The sequence below is a fragment of the Vanessa tameamea genome, chromosome 18, assembly GCF_037043105.1.
Source record: "Vanessa tameamea isolate UH-Manoa-2023 chromosome 18, ilVanTame1 primary haplotype, whole genome shotgun sequence".
Classification (NCBI taxonomy): domain Eukaryota; kingdom Metazoa; phylum Arthropoda; class Insecta; order Lepidoptera; family Nymphalidae; genus Vanessa; species Vanessa tameamea.
The window spans coordinates 3,345,910-3,365,041 of NC_087326.1; the positions used below are offsets into that span (position 1 = coordinate 3,345,910).

General features: G+C 30.6%; 2 protein-coding genes across 2 annotated transcripts; one reads left to right on the plus strand and one right to left on the minus strand.

The window, feature by feature from the left end:
* The first annotated feature begins 248 nt into the window (after positions 1-248).
* On the plus strand, positions 249-1,616 carry LOC113400171 (centromere protein X-like). Its single transcript, XM_026639646.2, has 3 exons — positions 249-547; positions 625-819; positions 1,356-1,616. The coding sequence occupies exons 1-3, from the start codon at positions 464-466 to the stop codon at positions 1,371-1,373; spliced, it is 297 nt and encodes a 98-aa protein (XP_026495431.1). The 5' UTR covers positions 249-463; the 3' UTR covers positions 1,374-1,616.
* Positions 1,617-3,357: 1,741 nt separating this feature from the next.
* On the minus strand, positions 3,358-7,018 carry LOC113400167 (phosphorylated adapter RNA export protein). The gene is made up of 6 exons (XM_026639640.1): positions 6,850-7,018; positions 6,382-6,639; positions 5,773-6,133; positions 5,462-5,553; positions 4,950-5,136; positions 3,358-4,697 (listed from the first exon to the last, which is right to left on the minus strand). The coding sequence occupies exons 1-6, from the start codon at positions 6,910-6,912 to the stop codon at positions 4,438-4,440; spliced, it is 1,221 nt and encodes a 406-aa protein (XP_026495425.1). The 5' UTR covers positions 6,913-7,018; the 3' UTR covers positions 3,358-4,437.
* Between the last annotated feature and the right edge of the window lie 12,114 nt (positions 7,019-19,132).

Consider the following 19,132-nt stretch of genomic DNA (forward strand, 5'->3'; position numbering starts at 1 on the left):
GATTAATGAAAAAGTTACAAACAATATTACCATTGGTTATTAAGTACTTATTGTAAAAAAGAGGAATTTTAACTTAATTCGAAAAATTCGATTATTTTCAGTAAAATAACGATTGTTAACAAAAGTCAGATTCGCACTCGACTCTTGAATCGACTTTCACTTTTCTATCTTACTCTTCACTTGGGTCTTATCATCTATCTAACATGTTTCGCTGTTGTATATAATCTATAGTCTATACTCATCGCTCTTTATGTATTTATGATCAAATAAATTTAAAATAAATTCTGTGTTATTAATTGTCGGTGATTGTATAGTATTAATTTAACAATTAACATTAATAATTGTTAACTTTTGTCTTGTTGTTTGTTGTCAACGATTGACGAAGAATTACGATCAACACAGTCAACAATAATATAATATACACAAGGTATAATAAAAAAATATATATATTTGTATTTTAAGCATGGCCAGATACAATAATGAAAATGATAGCGATAAAATAGATCCTACAACCGTAGCATCTGAGCTAAAATCTAATATTAAACAAGTAAGTGTTTTTTCAAAATTTTATTTTGTATGAATTAATTAAAATTAAATTATTATTAAATCTGATATCCCGATTAGGACATTATCAAAGAACTGTTACATGGCTCATTTCAAGATAATAAAACTAAACTGGGAAACGAAGCTCTGACCCTGGTCGTGGAAATAGCAAAGTGTCTTGTTACTGAGACTTGCCTGAGAGCTTCAAGTGAAGCTTTACGTGATGGGAGTGACAAAGTTGATTTTGAACATGTTGAAAAGTGCCTACCACAACTGGTAAGAAAAAAATATGTCCTGATAATTTGTCTATTTAACTACAATGTTTTATTAACATGTTGAATGTAAAAGGTATATTTTTGTAATCCTCACTATGCTATGCTCATAGGCCTGTGTTTTTCTTAGTAAACAATTTATTTAATTTTACTATATAAATCAAAAGCCATGACTTCTACAGCGTAATCAGTATATTTGGATTCTGTGTAATTTTTGAAAAAAATTGAAACAAGAAACACAAATGAAAAATTTGAAGAAACAGTTTGGGGGTTGACATTCAACATCTTAACTAGTTTTTATTGTATTATTCAGACTTATAGACTTTTTATCCTACCAGTACAAGCAGGACAATGCATAAACATTTTTCTGAAAAGAAATTTTTCTAAACAATAACATTTCAAAAAATTGGGTCACTTTCAACCACTTAGAATATGTACTGCTTCTTATCCACAGTTTTATTTAATTTTAAAAAGAAAATATTCTTGTGTATGAAGATATTTGTATATTGGCATTACTTTAAAATATTTTTATGATTTCAGATGTTGGATTTCCCATAGTTTCCCATATGATAGGAGATTTCGTCAATTTTAGAGAAGCAATTGGTGCTCAGAGTACTCATCTTATATTTTTATGGTGTGTTACACAAGAATATTAACTAAAAACATATTAAGAAAAAAATCTGTCAACAATTTATTAACTAAATGAAAAATTGATCTTAATAATTTGCAATGCACCTGTCGATCATTTTAAATAAATCTCATATTTTTGTAGCAAATGTCATTAAAAAAATTTAATATTACTTTAAAGGAAATTTGATTTTGTATAATACATTAAGTATAATAAAATGTATTATTTTATTGTGTTAATGTGTAGCCATTAAGTGTCAAAAATTATAGTTATATTTCCAAAAAATATAAAATTTATTTTATTTTATTCTTATTTTTACTTTGAAGATTAGTATTAGTGACACAAATTATTGTTTCACATAAAACAGTTTTCACTCAGGGTATTTAACTGATGTGCTATTGATGAAAATTCAACCGATTTTTTAAAAATTTTATTATACAAATGTTTCAGTGTCTGCTCTGTAACATTCAGAGATCTGTACAAGTTCTTATTCACACAAAAAATAAGGATATTGTCTTATCATAAAAAAGTTTCACATCAATCCCAGACTACTGTTTAAGTAATAAATATTGTAGTTATTAATAATAAGCAATTATGTTTGCACATATGAGACATCTTAATTATAAAATTACAATAAATATCGTTTTTAACAGTGATTCAGTCCATCAGGATATCCACAGCATATCCATTTCTTAAACTCTTCGAATTACTAATAAGTTGTGATAATTGAAGTCTTTGAAAACTTAAAAGGTTCATAGATTGCCTTAAAAATAGTTACAATCTTATGACAATCAGTTATAGTTATAAATAAAATTGCCATATTATGAAAAAAAAAGCACTCAACAGTGATGAAGTGTTTTGAATATTATCGACTATGGCGTTTATTCTCAAGGAGACTCCAACTGCGCACAACAACCAAACCCACGGTATCATAGTCAGCAGGACCGGAAAGAGTGTCGAGCGCATTTTTATTCATACTGACAGCATTTGAACCTGGATCCTTCTGATCTGCACCATATCAGTCACTAGACCAACGAGAAATTCCACAGTAATATTATGACGGTGTCTAAATTGAGAAAATAGAACAACAAATCCCTGTAATTGTAAATTTATATGCATATTATAACATTTTTTTATAAACAAAAAACTGTAAAACAAAATTATTTTTGGTGCAATATAATTTAACAATATGGTAATGAGAAGTGTAGTTTTTGTAAAATTAAACAAAACAATTGAGTCAATAAAGTTTAGATACATCCAAATCACATTTACATAAATACATTGTTGTATTATATATACTAATGAATCTATCTGATTAGTCATACAGATTCCTCAAAGAATAATATTATATTTAAAAAAAAAACATACACTTAAATGGCATATAATTAAGATCATACCATTTACGGATTATCAAAAATATGTTAACTTAAACATTTTAGATAGCAGTAACACTTTTTATATAATATACAGTGTAAACTCTTTATAACGAAACTCAAGGGACTGAGCATTTTTTGTCGTTATAAAGAGTTATCGTTATATGGAATGAACAAAAAAAACAATCAAATTAACAAGAATTTTTAATGTCTTAAATAAAATATGCTTATAAATTATTGTTTACACATTTAGTCTGATAACTTTTGCTGCAAGCGTTCATGCCACTTAAGGATAACAAAAGCTAGACCGACCTCGGATGTTTCGGAGCTTCAAAGTCTTGTTACTGGATAACATAAGATAAATAATAATACCGATAATAAATATTTACTGTCTAAAAATATGAACACATTTCTTCGTAATAGAGAATGGCTGTATCGCTATAAAGAGTGTATCAATATGTTTAACGCAAACCAACCAAATTGTGCTCACGTCTACTTTATAGGGAGTTTATCGTTATAAAGGATAACGTTATAAAGAGTTTACACTGTATTTTGACTATTATTTATTAAAGAGATGTTTTGATCATAATTTTTCTGTAACAATTAAATGCTACGCCGCTCTATATGAAACCTACTAATTAGTAACTATTATTGTCTACATCTACAAGCTGTATTTTACATAACAAGATTTGGAACCATTGAGATACAGTTGTATTTATAAAAAAATATTTATAGGCGGATGTACAATATAATTGCCAATATTTATAATGTATAAGACTTCTAAGAATGCTTTATAAAAATAGTACTTTTTGCGTTTTAATATATTTAGTACTGCATTTCAAGGGTACTTAATGTAATGATAGTATCTTCATACAATGACAGGTTTATGCCATTTAATATTTTGTGTATTCAATATGCCAGCATATTCAGATCTAATGGATGAAGTTTATAATTGAGTTTCTAGTGTGTAATTTATGAATGTCATTTTAAAGATTTATTCTCTGATTGACTTTTAAAACTGTAAACCAATTATTATAGTACCTGCTAAACAAATATATAGTATTACAGTTCAGTATAACTAGTATAAAGACTATCAAAACCAAAATTTGTGAAAAATTATAAAATAAAAAGTTAGATAATTTTATATATATTTACAGTTCATTTAAGTTTTTCGAGATGGTCCATTGTTGTATACTTTACTACAAGTAGTTCTAACCCATCCTCAGTCCGTGTTACAATATAGACAGGGACATTACTTTTTAAATGTTAAACATAAAATAGAACCAATGCCTAGATAACACTGTGAATAAAAACAAGTAATATTTACAATACTGATCCAATTGTAGAGTTAACTAATTAACCACTACTAGCAGTAACAATTTCCAAGGCATCATTTTTCTAGAGTCTTGTAAACAGTGTGTAAAAATTCACAGCCACATCAAGAGATGCAAAAGGGAATGCACGCTGTGGGAACACACTTTGATATTAAGTATGCAACATCATCACACACTTGTAACTTCAAACATTCTGACTATATTTAAGGTAATAAACAAATTACATACTACATTTAACTCTAATTAGTAGAGGCAGAAACACAGCACCAGGAAAACTACCCCTTACTCTAGAATAAGTCCATATCATCATTGCACATAACTTCTAAGAAATCATCATCTTCATATTCCTGTATGTTACGTGTCAATGTCCGATCAGGTAGTGGTGACCGTGGTCGTGATGGGGATGGCGGTTGTTCCGTGTGCGAATGTGCGTCAGTGTCGCTAGAGCCCTCACGTGCGTCTGTCGCCGGCGACGGTGGTGGATTGGAACCGTGTTCAGATTGTACTGTTGCTTCACCCCGTGAAAGTAATGAGGGTAATTCTGAATCTACAATTAATGTTATTGTTATATTATAATATATATACAAATTAATGAAAAATGGGGATTTGGAAAAAATACTATATCAACTGTAAAAATAATGACACTACATCACTAATTATCTATTCTGACAATGTTAGTTAAGTATAATGATATCTTATAAATGTATAATAAAATATTTCCAGATGGTAGTCGAAAACGATTTTTAATTTCGGGACATACATTTATTTATATATTAAAATAGCTTTGTGCTAAGTGTACCTGTAAGACTTTGTTTTAACTGTTCCATAACTTTTTGACGACTCTTGGCACGTGTTTTTTTAATCTTTCGAGTTGTTTCTTTCCGTTCTTCATTAAATATTTGATTTATCATACTTTGGGAGATATCATCATCACGTTTTAATAAAAAGAAATAAATACCACCAGGGGTTCGCCTTCGTGTACCATTCTGTAAAATATTTATATTTAACTAGTGTATTTGGGAAAATAATGTTGTCATATTTATGCTATTATTAAAAAAACATTATTTGTTACTTCAATTTATCACTGATTACTTTTCATGCCTGGATTAATCGAATAAATGAAAAACGAGTAATTAATAAAATAAGTATATTTTATTTTAATTGAAATAATTTGATTTTTAAAAACATCAAAGGTAATTTTTATTATAATAAATGGTTTGTGACTAATAACAATAAAAAAGGCCAAATAAAGAATATTATTAAATATTACAATGTTATACCATTACCTTTAAAATATAAATGTACACTTACCATTACAAGCATTCCACCATCTGCCTCAATTCTCTGTGTTTCTTTGTATATTTCTATAGCTTTACTGATACCAATCACCTGAACAATCCTACCTAAAATTTTTTAGTAAAAGTTAATTTTTCACTTTTTCCATTACTTTAACATAAAATTTATTCATGTAAAGTGTAAGGAAGAAAATTCTTAGACATATTTATATATATTCATATAGCTAAATGAAGATATATAAGTTCTATCAAAATTACTTAACTTTATCAGACACTTGGGAAGTAAATGATTCTTATAATTAATTAATTTAATTTTGCATATCTTACCCACTAAGTCTTTCTTTTCTTCTAACAACTTCTCAGCAATTTCATTGGCTATTTGTTCTGTAGGGTGATCGGTTGTGACAAGTAAATCTGGTAATATTTTTGGTTTTTGTTTTTCTTCTAATGGCAGTTCACTGTTTACTCTTTTACCTAACCTTAGTTTTACATTAGATCTATCTGAAATACTTCTTTTATTTGTGGACTGATCTTTATTCCTGTATTCATGGCTGTTTGTAAATACCTTTTTATTAGAAATATAGTCATCATTTAATCTGTACTTAATTGTGTAATCATAAGATTCAACGCCATATCTACTTTTCTTTGTTACACCACAGGTGACCATATCCTCTGTAAGAAGATCTTCCTGGAATACAATATTAAGATTACAAATAATAGTAATTTTATAACTTTATTATTTATTTATTTATGTATTTATCACTGTCAAATTGACAAATTTATATTTACTTAAGTAGGATTTCACTATGTATTATAGAAATATTTAGCTTAAATGTTTCATGCTGCCATCTCCATCAGACTTGATTTTATTGATTGATTTTAAAATTTTTGATTTAACAATAATGATCACAAAAAACTATTTTTGAACTTGTTTACCTGTAATGCTTTACACCAAATATTATATTTGTCCTTTTTGCCAGTGGGAGTTTGTGGTTGCGGGCGTCGAGGTCTTAGTTTAGTCCGCTTTGGCCGTCGACGGGGTTCTTCGTCAGAATCCGAACCTGATGACTCCTGAACAGACTCCTCATCACTTTGTTCGTCCTGAATCTGCATATTCACTAGAGAAGGCGGGTTGAAGGCTTCAGGTCGCGCCAAGGGGATGTATGTACCCTCTTCCACGTCAGAATCTTCTAACTATGATAAAAGTTACAACAATGATAGAATAAGTCTCATAAGATTTCATCGCTTATATACGAGACATGTCAAATAGATTCAAAGTAGATATCAGACTGTTTTAAGTTAACTTTGAACTGTTTAAAAATTGCCAAGTTACACAATGATTAAGAAAAATGTATTTTTAAAACAAGTTGTCCAAAAATTAAAGTCTAAAAGGTATTATCATACCTCGCCATCTTCAAGTTCATGGGACACCTCGACATCCAATTCTCCTTCTGTGGTAGACATCATAATTGGTATGTATATTCGAATTTGAATAGTAATTGCACATGAAAGTGTTTTACAAAATGCAATAATTCCGCCTTAGATTTCTGTCGCTGGCTTTTTGAGCTGTCATTTACAGGAATAGACAATAAATGTACTCATTGTCAAATTAAAAATATTCTAAGTTTGTAGGGTTTCTTTTGAAAAGATAACAAGAGGATTGGCCCATATTATATATACAAAAAGTATTTAAAAATTTTTTTTTTACTGAATTAAAGGTAAGTACATTTTCAGGCACAAGGTACTAAGAATCTTAATGTTCATGATTGGCGATGTGCGAAGTGGTTAGTGTTTTTATTCATAACGTATTAATGTCTGTTTAATGGTAACTTTTAGACGATCGAAATAATTCTCTTTTAGTTGAGGAGGAAAATCCATTTTTTTTACTAAATAAATTTTGTTAACAGCGGTTAGCGTATTTAAGCACAGATTCCAATATGTTTTATTTTAAATAAAATAAAATATTTTTAGTTCGGACATTGAAGCATAGTTGGCGAACATTTGACTTAGCACATAAAGTTATTATCCCCACGCCAACTTGAGAGCGGTCCGAAAAGCATATTTAAAAAACATGCAAATAAAATTAATTTTAAAATTCTAATTTCTTTTTACGGTGACACAATAATAATTTGTGACTTTGTGTCATTTAATGACTTGTTACAATCTCAGAAGTTTACATATTTAGCTACATTTTTAGCTGTTTATAAATAACATCATTATTAATAATTAAAATTTCAAAATATTCTTTTAAAATAAGACATATAGTATAGAAGTTTTTTTATACATACAAAAATTGTATTTACACTGACAATGTATAATATTATTTTATTTTAATATTATAATTATTAAGAAAATTTGTTCGTGACTATTACAGCATTAATGTAAATGTCATTTTAATACTTAAGTATATTTAAATTAAACTGTATTTACATTAAAATATTTACACAGGGCCGCATTTGAAGCAATTAGTAAAGTCACCTTACAACCACACAATCGAGTTTCTTTAATTGACGTCAGATACACTCGACTACCTTTCAAGAGACCTTCTTTGGATGACTTTGATCCTACCCAGCATAGGGAACCTAAGAAACCCATCAAGTATATTTTTCCTTTTATTTTAAAGCCGAAATATTTAAACAAAAATGCCTCGTTCATCTTGTGGCTTGTTTTAAGGCTACAAATTTGAAATTTTGGGGTGATGTCCTGAGTCGGGTCTATAAAAAATGTTGAATTTTTAATAGCAGTCAAATAAAAGGAGTATGTGATTGATACCTTTTTGTGCCTCAGAAAGCACAAAGCCCTAGGTCTTGCCCACTCTGATCCAGTCCGTTTACCGTCCTATTCGACTATGAGAGACAATTTATGAAAAATAAAAATATGTTTACTTATACTTTAAATATTTCTACATATTTAATTTATGAATATGGTACATAATGTACTCGTATCAATTCGAATTTCTACTTATTTATATAATAATTAAGTTAAACTTGCATAGTGCATAATCTCTATACCAGGTTAGACTGATATGTAGCAAAATAATATGATTAAGTATATTTTTCAGATTGAATATGGCATACTTCAATCTTATACGAACAGTATTTGGCGCTGGGACCTTAGGATTACCATTAGCGGTCAGCCAGACTGGTATAATACTTGGACCTATTATGACGGTGGCTTTGGGCCTTCTTATTTTACACATGCATTTGACTTTGGCAAGTATTCTTTTACATTGTTATTATTAACGTCCGATTACCCATTATTCGAAATCATTTATGTTGTATGTTACTCATTTATATTATTTCCGACTTCAATAAAGGAAGGCACCCATTTTTGTATGTCAACGATTTTTCAGAAATTTTATTACTAATTTTTGTAGTTTTCATCGGGGTAATTAATATACTATTATAATGGAAGTTGAAGTATATAAAGTTTTGTTTAAAAAAAAAACTAATTTTAACATTCTATATTTATATAAACTATATCTTGTATTTGTCAATTACGCTTTTGCTCTAGTTGTGGTGTTTAAATGAAATAAGTCGGCAGCTGAAGATTCCTCACATATCATACAGATATGGATTTCGTTTAGCTCTACTGCATGGGCCGTCAATTTTTCATGGAATTGGATATCGTGGCCCGTGAGTATATGTATACCTTTCGCGATTCTTTTTTTGTTCAATAATGGATAAGTTGATTAAAAATATTCTAATGAAAATAAGCGGTAATTGTATAATAAAAATAACATTACAAAATTTAGTGTCGTTTGTCACGAGATGAGACTCACCCGCTGTACGAATATGTGATTTCTGATACGATTAAGCGTAACACTGCCCACTTCCTTATTGCGGGCTCCCACTGAAAATTTCTTAATAAAAAACTTAGTATTTTTATGGGCTTTCGGATCAGGCTGTATGCACGTGTTATATAAGTTCAAATTATTGTTCTAATTTCACAGAACCATAATCGCTACATTTATGATATTAAGCCAGCTCGGAATATGCACGGTTTTCGTTATATTTACCACAGACAGCTTGAGAGATGTAAGTGTATTTTTTTGCTGCATCTTTTGATTTACCCTTCGTTAAACAAGTTCAGTGTGCAATATGCAGTGGCCACATGGGAGCAAAATACCTATAGGATAACTAAATACATACTTTTTATATATTTATATAATATTATAAATGCGAAAGTAACTCTGTCTGTCTGCCTCGCTTTCACGCCAAAACTACTGGACCGATTTAAATGAAATTTGGTACACAAATAGTCTAGAGCCTGAGAAAGGACATAGGCTACTTCTTATTTGGAAAAAAGGGCTGTAAAGGGTTGAAAAGGGGGATGAAAGGTTATAAGTTGTTGAAAGTATTGTTATTTTTAGAACTAGAAGCATACCATTTATATGTACACTTATAAACTAACATATCATGGTACCCACTAAGGAACGAATTTTGGAAATTCTACCCCTAAAGGAGTGAAATAGGGGTTGAAAGTCCGTTATTTTTTAACGTAGAAACATGAAACTTTATTTTTGGGATACTGATTAAAAAGTAATAGATACTAATTTAAGTGTTTCTGCATATTCTACCCCTACGGGAGTGAAATAAGGGTTGAAAGTTTGTATTTTGTATTTGGTTTGTATTTGGGTTACTTTTAGTTCGTCATTTTTGAAGATAGAAATATTAACTTTACTTTTGGGATACTGATAAAAAATGAGTAGATACGTATTTAAGCGTTTTTGAATATTTTACCCCTAAGGAGAGAAATTGGGTAGACATTTCGTATATAGGATAGTTTGGAAGTCCGTCATTTTTGAAGTAAAAAGCATGAAATTTTATTTTTGGGCTACCGATTAAAAATGAGTTGATTCGCATTTAAGCGTTTCTGGATATTCTACCTTAAGGGCTAAAATACACACCAATGTGGTAGATAAATTATAAATAAATACAAAGAGGTCTTACATTAACTTAATATTATAAGTAAATTTGTAAATATTTTTTAATATTCTACGCGAGCGAAGCCGCGGGTAACAGCTAGTATGTAATAATTATACCATAAATAACATTGAAAGAATCGCAAACGCAATATTATCAGGTTTTAACTTCAACGAGTTTCAAAATTTACACCTGAAAAAGGGTCTTAACAGATAGACAGACGGACAACGAAGTGATCTTAAAAGGGTTCCTTTTTTTCTTTAGAGGTACCGAACCCTAAAGTAGAGTAGAAAAGAGAACAATATTAAATATTATGACCATTCGATATTCGATAATTTATATAATATATATAATAATATATGATAATTTTCGATAATTCTTATGTTTACGGCCAGTGGCTACTGACCCACTGCAGGTTTATATTTAATAGATGTAAAAATATATATTCTGTTATCAGATAATGGACTGGCAGACTTCTAGGCCAGCGATCGCTGCGTTACTGGTTCCTTACCTTTTACTCGAGTATTTCATGAAGTCCCTAAAGATCGTTAGTTATATTTCCATGCTCGGTAATTTCTTAATAACATAAAATTCTTAGTTAGCAATATAATTTTTATTTATTGGAACTTTGTAAATTACTTACAATTACTAAATGTTTGTCTTGACATTGAACTTTTAAATATTATTTTTAGAAACTCCATTAATAGAAAGCTATGAATAGATAAAAACTATTTTTTTATCAATTTTTATGGCATTGACAAAACAACTTGTTTTTTTAAGGAATTGTTATATATTGTTGTAGGTAATTTTTTGAATCTCATCGGCTTAATCTTGGTGGTATATCACACTTTCTTGGAGCCACATGGAGTGCTGATCTACGCTACCACAGATGTCGTTGCTCTATACTTTGTAATCGGCACTTGTTTATTTAATTTCAGTGCTATCGGTGTGGTAATTACCTATTCTCTATTTAAAATTGTTTACCTAGTCGTACTAGATGTAAAAATGTGTAATTTTTATTTATTTTAATATATTAAAATAAATAAAAAATAATATTTGTTTATTAGGTATTATCCCTCGACAAAGCCTTAAAAGATCCCCAGGTTCTTACAAAGCCGAACGGTGTAATTTGCGTCAGTATGCTAACAACTACGATAATTCTTACCCTATTTGGTGGCTTGGGGTATTGGTCTTTCGGTACTATGGAGGAAAATGTTTTAAGATCGTTACCATTCGATGATGAGTATGTAAAACTATTAATTTATTAACTAATGAGAAGGCACCGATTCGATAGGCCCCAGGCCTGTAGCAGATGCCGCTCCCTACTCACTGTAAATCATGAATTGAACGATGTGAAAATTTTAATATTTATTTTCGGATGTGTTTCAAACTTTTTTAGTTTTTAAACGTCGATTTATTTTGTGTTTATTGTTGGGGCAACTACTAAAAAAAATCTCATCAACTAAGTTTTGCCGCCCCCTCAATTTCGCCACCCTAGTCCGCCTAATCTGCTCCTGTCAATAAGTTTAGAAATATGTATATTTCATTACCTTGTTTTTGAGACTCCACTGGAGATGAGATGAATTATAAGAATATGAGAAACTTAGTGGGGCTTGCCCGAATATGAACCTGGAATCGTTGTTTAAAATTAACGTCTTTTAAACACAATTTCTCTTTTAATAAATAAGTAAACCTTCTACGTCAAAATATACATAAGTATATGTGCTAACTTTCGTGGTGATGGGTCAAGCGGTGAAGAGGTCTATTAATATCAAACAGATATAACAAAAGAGATTTTATATATAAATAATATATGTTACAACTTTCAAATATGTTTCTATTTCAGTTCAGCAATGTTGGCGATAGGATTATACTTAATTGCAGTCGTTTTTGCCTATCCCATACAGTGTTATCCAGCAATTCAGATTATAATAGAAGTAATCAAAAATAGGAATATGCACTATGTGCCTTCGGACAGCACACTGAAGACAATTGAATGTTTTGCAAGACCAGCTTTTGTTTTAACTTCTTGTCAGTATATTTCATAGTTTTTAGTATATAAATATATACAGTATGTATATATTAATAATATCGATTAGCGATAAATGTATTGCTTCCAACTTGTTTCTATTATATTAATAATAATTTTATAATTTGCTGCATTTTTAAAGTTTTACTTGAAAAATATCGCATGATAATGATGTGAGAATAAGTTACAGATAATCAAATTAATAACAATTGAAACCTCGCCATTTTTATTATCAAGTTGAAAACAATCAAGTTCTTGTGCATCGGGAAGTTTACATTAAACTAAGAGCGATCATCGTGAAAGCAAAATTTATTCCAGTCGATAATTTCCACTTCAAATGTCTTAGTATAATCTTGAAATCTGTATAAATACGTATATTGTATATATAATATGTCTGAAGTTTGATGCTTATAGTTCATAATCAGTAGTATCAGGCTATAACCGTAACATAAATACGAGTATAAATTTAGCCGTCTATTTGTTACCTCATCGCAAACAAATTATATAGGCTAATTACGTGACCAACGGAAAAACTAATTTGACGCGGATGTAATTGTGGGGTGTTCACCTAGCTAGCCTATTTATGGTTTTGATAGGTTCACCAGAACGATAAGCCCTTTAAACTTCAATTATACGCCTTTGTTCGACTTGCGGCTTGAAGTGTTGAAAAGTTTTGTTGTGTTGAAAACTTTTTCTACCGCTAAACGGCACTACCTACGTATATATTTTTGTGTTGTGTTTCGGTTTGAATAGTGAATGAGACTGATATTATACTAAATACTAATATTATAAAGATATAAAATTTATTGCTTTTTATATAAAATATGTAATGTTTTATTATATTATATTATATTATATATATAATATTTTACATTAAAATGATTTTACTAGTATGTATATTATTCCTGAGTGTTGTAGGGTATAAATTATATGAATATTATATCATTTTCTTTATTAATAAATGGTACAGCTACTGCGTCGTTAGCAAAAGTATATAAAAAATCATACTAATACTACATAGTACATAATAACAATTAAATATGTTTACAGTTTTCGTCTGTTACTTGGTGCCGATTCAAGGTGCATTCGTTGCGTTCGTCGGAAACTTATGTACTACTCTTATCGCCCTGGTTTTCCCAGCTCTGATGGAGTTGTGTATTTTGTACCCAAATGGATACGGAAAGTACAACTTATTTTTGATAAAAGACCTAATAATTGTTATATTCGGTCTCTCGTCTTGGTTAATTGGAGTCGCGTTGTGTGGTTACCTAATTTATGTACGAGTGCTGTCTTTACATTCGCTTAATAATAGTATGGATTATTAATAGTTTTAGATGTCATGTAACTGATTATTACCAAATAAAAATCTTAGAAATAATTATTGAATTTTATTATATAGTATGAATAAAAGAGCCGAGACGGCCCAGTGGTTAGAACGCGTGCATCTTAACCGATGATTTCGGGTTCAAACCCAGGCAGGCACCACTGAATTTACATGTGCTTAATTTGTTTATAATTCATCTCGTGCTCGGCGGTGAAGGAAAACATCGTGAGGAAACCTGCATGTGTCTAATTTCAACGAAATTCTGCCACATGTGTATTCCACCAACCCGCATTGGAGCAGCGTGGTGGAATATGCGCCATACCTTCTCCTCAACGGGAGAGGAGGCCTTAGCCCAGCAGTGGGAAATTTACAGGCTGATTATGTTATGTTATGTTATGTATGAATAACGATACAAAGTACTTAATCATGTGCCTATACCTATAGCCTATTCCAATGGAAGTAGGAAAAAAGAAAAACAAATCTTAGATTTACGTATTTCATGCGATTTGCTGATAACTCAGCTATATTGTGCACTACTTTTTAAGAGTTTATGATTAATATACATTTATTTATAATAATAAATTACACCTTACTTTTAACTTTCAAAATTCCGATAACAGTTTCGTCGATGTTCAAGGCACCATTTTTTCGCAAATCCATAGTGAATATAATAGATTAATCAAGCTCTCGACCAATGATATCGCGTCAATTTGATGTCAAATGTTGCTTATTTGGCTTTTTACTTTTTAGTTCGGTAGTTGAGTCACAACTTAGGAAAATAATGTGGTAGCTTTACTTAGGAAAAAAAAGGTGGTAACTTTACTTTAAATAGTTTGTTAAATGACGATTCAAAAGTGCTTGTAAAAGCCTACTCGAATAAAGTATATTTTGATTTTGATTTTTTTTTTGAATGCGTTCGCGTAGGTGAAGTCACTTCGTGCAAGAACTTTAATTAGGCTAAATTACATAATGTCTTACTTATAACTTAGCTATTGAACTGTTTCTAAGTCTAAATTTTATTTTTAATTTGTATTTTTGTTTTATTTACATTGAGTACTTATTGTTTTTAATTAATTTTGTGGGAATTTGACAGGGCGACCTCTAGTAAGAATCCGTTCATGTTCGAATACGAATTTCCACCAGCGTCCTTTGTGGTCATTTTATTTCGATTGCTTTGAAATAAGTTCCTAGTTGTTATACATTTTTGGAAAGCTAAGAAAACGGTTATGTTTTTAAAATAATCTGCAGGACAAGTTTCATAATGATTTTTTTAGTTTTTAAGGCATTTTTGTGGAAAAAAAACCAATTTTTTTTAAATAATATATTTTTCCGTCTCGCATTTTATCTCGGATAATTACTATTTTAATATTGACAAATAACCAGTGTTTAATTGTTTTTATAAATCAGAAGAAAAAAATAGATATTAATTGATACTTTTTTTTAAATAAATTTTTGAAGTTGCATTTTTGACTTATTTTGGAAAAAACGTGATAACTCAAAAATGGTTAACTTTTGCATCATGCATATGGGGGTTAAAATTGTCGCAAATAGTCACCTCTGTCACCTCCTAACGGGAATATGTCGAATTACCAATAACCCTGTATAATGTTCTAATGTGAATACTGTGCCTAATGATGAAATAACTTACTGACCGCATAGTGGCTGACTCTTTCTCGTGTTAGTTGTCAATTTCGTTAATCATTGGCTTAAACACAGATTATTTCGTCAAAATATATTCTATACTTATTCTATGATAAAATGCTATTACTGTCATTAAATGTCATACATACATTACAAAATATTAAATGATTTAAAATACAAACAATATGGAATGACGACTGAAGAACAGCTTAATTATTCAAAAGTATCTTAAAATGCCTCAGCCAAACAAGATTATAGCTATTTTAATAATAAATGTCATAACTCTTACCAGCACATTCAGAGCGTAAATATCATTTTAGAAACTATATCTTAAATATATTTACTGACTTTTTAAAATACTACCTACTTTTTTATCTTACAGGCAACAGCTACCGTTGTGGACTTGGGAATGTATCGACGATAAATGTGTACCCGCAAAAGCATTTCACGTTGAAAAACTGCAGTCACTAGTAACTTGTAACATGATATGTACACCTTTGCATTTCTGGCCGATACCCACAGGAGTGGTTACTCTGTCCACCAAAGCCGTGCCGGTACGTGCTAACTTCTTTCGTTTAAAAATATTATCCTTTTCTTCAGAAATCGTGAGAGAATATTGCACCAGAGCATTCGAGCTATTTTCGCAAGATTTACGTAAGATGGAAAATAGTACGAGAGTCACTGAAGCGTGGCACACGGTTGAAATTCGAGTTGCGATCAATGGAAGTGGCAGTGGTAATCCGAGGATGCTTTTTAACACCGACGAAAGCTATCGATTACAACTGTATCCAAAAAGGCTATCTGATAGATATCTTATTGTAAACATTAGTTCGAATTCCTTCTGTGGAGCACGCCACGCTTTAGAAACACTATCACAACTAATTTGGCTAGATCCGTATATAGGTTGTTTGTTAATGTTTAATGCTGCGGAGATAGAGGACAGTCCGAGATTTTCTTACCGTGGATTCATGTTAGACACGGTACGAAATTATTTCCCTGTAAATGAAATCATTCGAACCTTGGACGTTATGTCTGCGTCTAAGCTTAATACTTTTCATTGGCATGCTATGGACGCAGAAGGATTATCTATAAAATTTAACAGTTTAACCCAATTAGTTCAAAACGAATGGTATACACATGGCGCGATGTACAACCCAGAAGAGGTGCGTGCAATAGTGAAATATGCACACATACGTGGTATAAGGGTTTTGTTAGAAGTAGATTTTTTTGCATTTATGTGCGACGCATGGTTCTGGGGACCAGAAACGAGTTGCAATGGATTAATACAATATACTGATGCGGATCTTTCTAGCGCATACTACAGCGAATCTATGTGCAGGCAAAATACTACACACGATTTACATATCTACAATACTATTACAAAAATATACAATGAAATCATTCAACTTACTGGCGAAGATGAAATTTTTCATCTCGGCGGTAACGACATCTCCGAACATTGTTGGTTGGAATGTTTAAATTCAACCAAAACGACCGACTCGAGACTACAAATCACTCGAAACATTTTACAACATCTAGAAGAAGTAAATAAAAAAATACCGAATTTGACAGTTTTATGGTCAACGCATTTATCGGATAGTATAAAAGTAGATTTAAAATCATATGTACATAGGCTAGGTATTCAAATTCGTAAAGTTCCTTGGACACAAAAACACATAACCGGAATGCGAACTATACTATCCCATGAAGACGCATGGGATCTAAACAGTGGCTATGGAGATTGGCATGCCGATTCCGGTGGTGCACCTTTTAACTCATGGCAACGAGTATATGAATATCGACCATGGTCTTCGAAAAGCATGACGTGCTTGGAAGGGGGTGAAGCTACATTGTGGTCGTCGACTGTAGGTGCGGGTGGATTAGAAGCACGAGTATGGCAGCGAGTGTCAGCGCTTGGTGAGCGGTTATGGTCCGATCACGCAGAGGGTGTCACACAACTTGTGCAAGCCCGATTTGACGTTCATCGATCTCGTCTCCGCGTTCGTGGTATTCAAATTGCACCTTTGTGGTCTATGTGGTGCACTCAAAACACATTTACCTGTTAATATTAAATAAATATATATATAGTCTATTTTAGAGGTTATCAATGTATATTTAATAATATTGTGAGCATAACTTTGTGCAATATCGTAATCGGGTAGACCTCCTGGTATATAAAATATAAAATAACGATATATTTACATTATATCAAATACTTATAGTATTTACCAACACATGTTAATTAAGACCGTAAGTTATGTTCGTGAAGATTTTATCGTTCTTATTTGGTTTGAGTACAATTAATGATATTTATAGTATTTGTAATTGTTTAGTCATTTTTTTAGACTTGTCAAACTTAATAAAGAACTGCTTCAGTTATCTTTTTCTTTCAGCAGTTTATTTTATAAAAAATAATGGCACACTAGATAAATATTTTTGCTTGGGAAGTAGATGAGCAAATGAGCAATAGACCTTGGCAATGCAAGAAGTATACACCTTACACGTAAATGCGCTTCTAAGAGCCCGCCTCGCCTGTCTTTTATAACTTACTTAAAAATATTTATTTAAAAATAATAAAACATTGGTTAGCAACAACTTGACTGTGTCAAATATTATAAAGCGACATGTTCCAGTATAAATTTACTTACTTTATTCTAGTAAAAACCTGTAAATGTCCCATTTCGGGGCAAAGGCCTTCTATGATATAAAGCTATGCCAGATATATCTGATATGTAGGTTTCCTAACTATGTTTCCTTCACCGCAGACCACGAGGTGAATTATATATACAATTTAAGCACATGAAAATTCAATAATACTCGGCCAGTTTGAACTCAGAATGATCGGTTAAGATCCCCGTTTATTAATTAACCACTGGGCCAATCCGGCTCTATTAGACGTACATAAATATATTTTTTGAGGTACTTATTTAATATTTAATAATAACTTTATATATGTTTGTATTGATTAAAGAAACTAGTCTTTTTATCATTATTAGGGTTAGAAAATTTTTAAATAAATAAAACTGGGAAACTTTTTTCCTAGAAAAGTTCTACATTAAGAAGTTAAATATTTTTTGGTCTACAAAAAGATTTATGTTTTAAATTCACCTGTTACTGTCGAAATAATTTTTAGACATAGCACAGCCCTATTCATTAGGAAACGGTAGTGACGAAAATGTAGAAACATCCGTTTCCGGTATTATAATAAACGTTCAGAAATGCTTTACTTAATTAATAATATAATGTGTGATGGAAAATTGGTAATATATTTTTTATTACTTCACCTAAAATAACTTATATGTATTGTTCAGCTAAAAATACATATCCTAACAGAAAACAAAACGTTTTTCATAATACTGACACTGTATCCATGTTACATTTAATTCTTTAAATTCTTGAACGAAACGTTCGGATACTTAAACTGACGTGTTTCATAAATCGGATAGTTTATTTACATATTTGAACATTGAAGAAATCGTAATAATAATTATAAGATTTCTAAACTGGTGTCGATCTCGTGCTTTCTTGGTAATAATACATTATTTGTCATCCTTAAAATAAAATATCATGAACTTAAATTGGTTTTAATATGCATTACAAGTTTTTTAATTGGTATTTTAATAAATAAAAAAGTTTTTCCCAAAAAGGGCAAAGTAACGAAAGACAAATTACATAGAATGTAATGAAACATTTTGGAGAGGAAAAAAATTGGGAGTGAGGATTAGTGTGGTTATGTCTTCATGGCTGATTTTGGTCCCAGTAGCTATT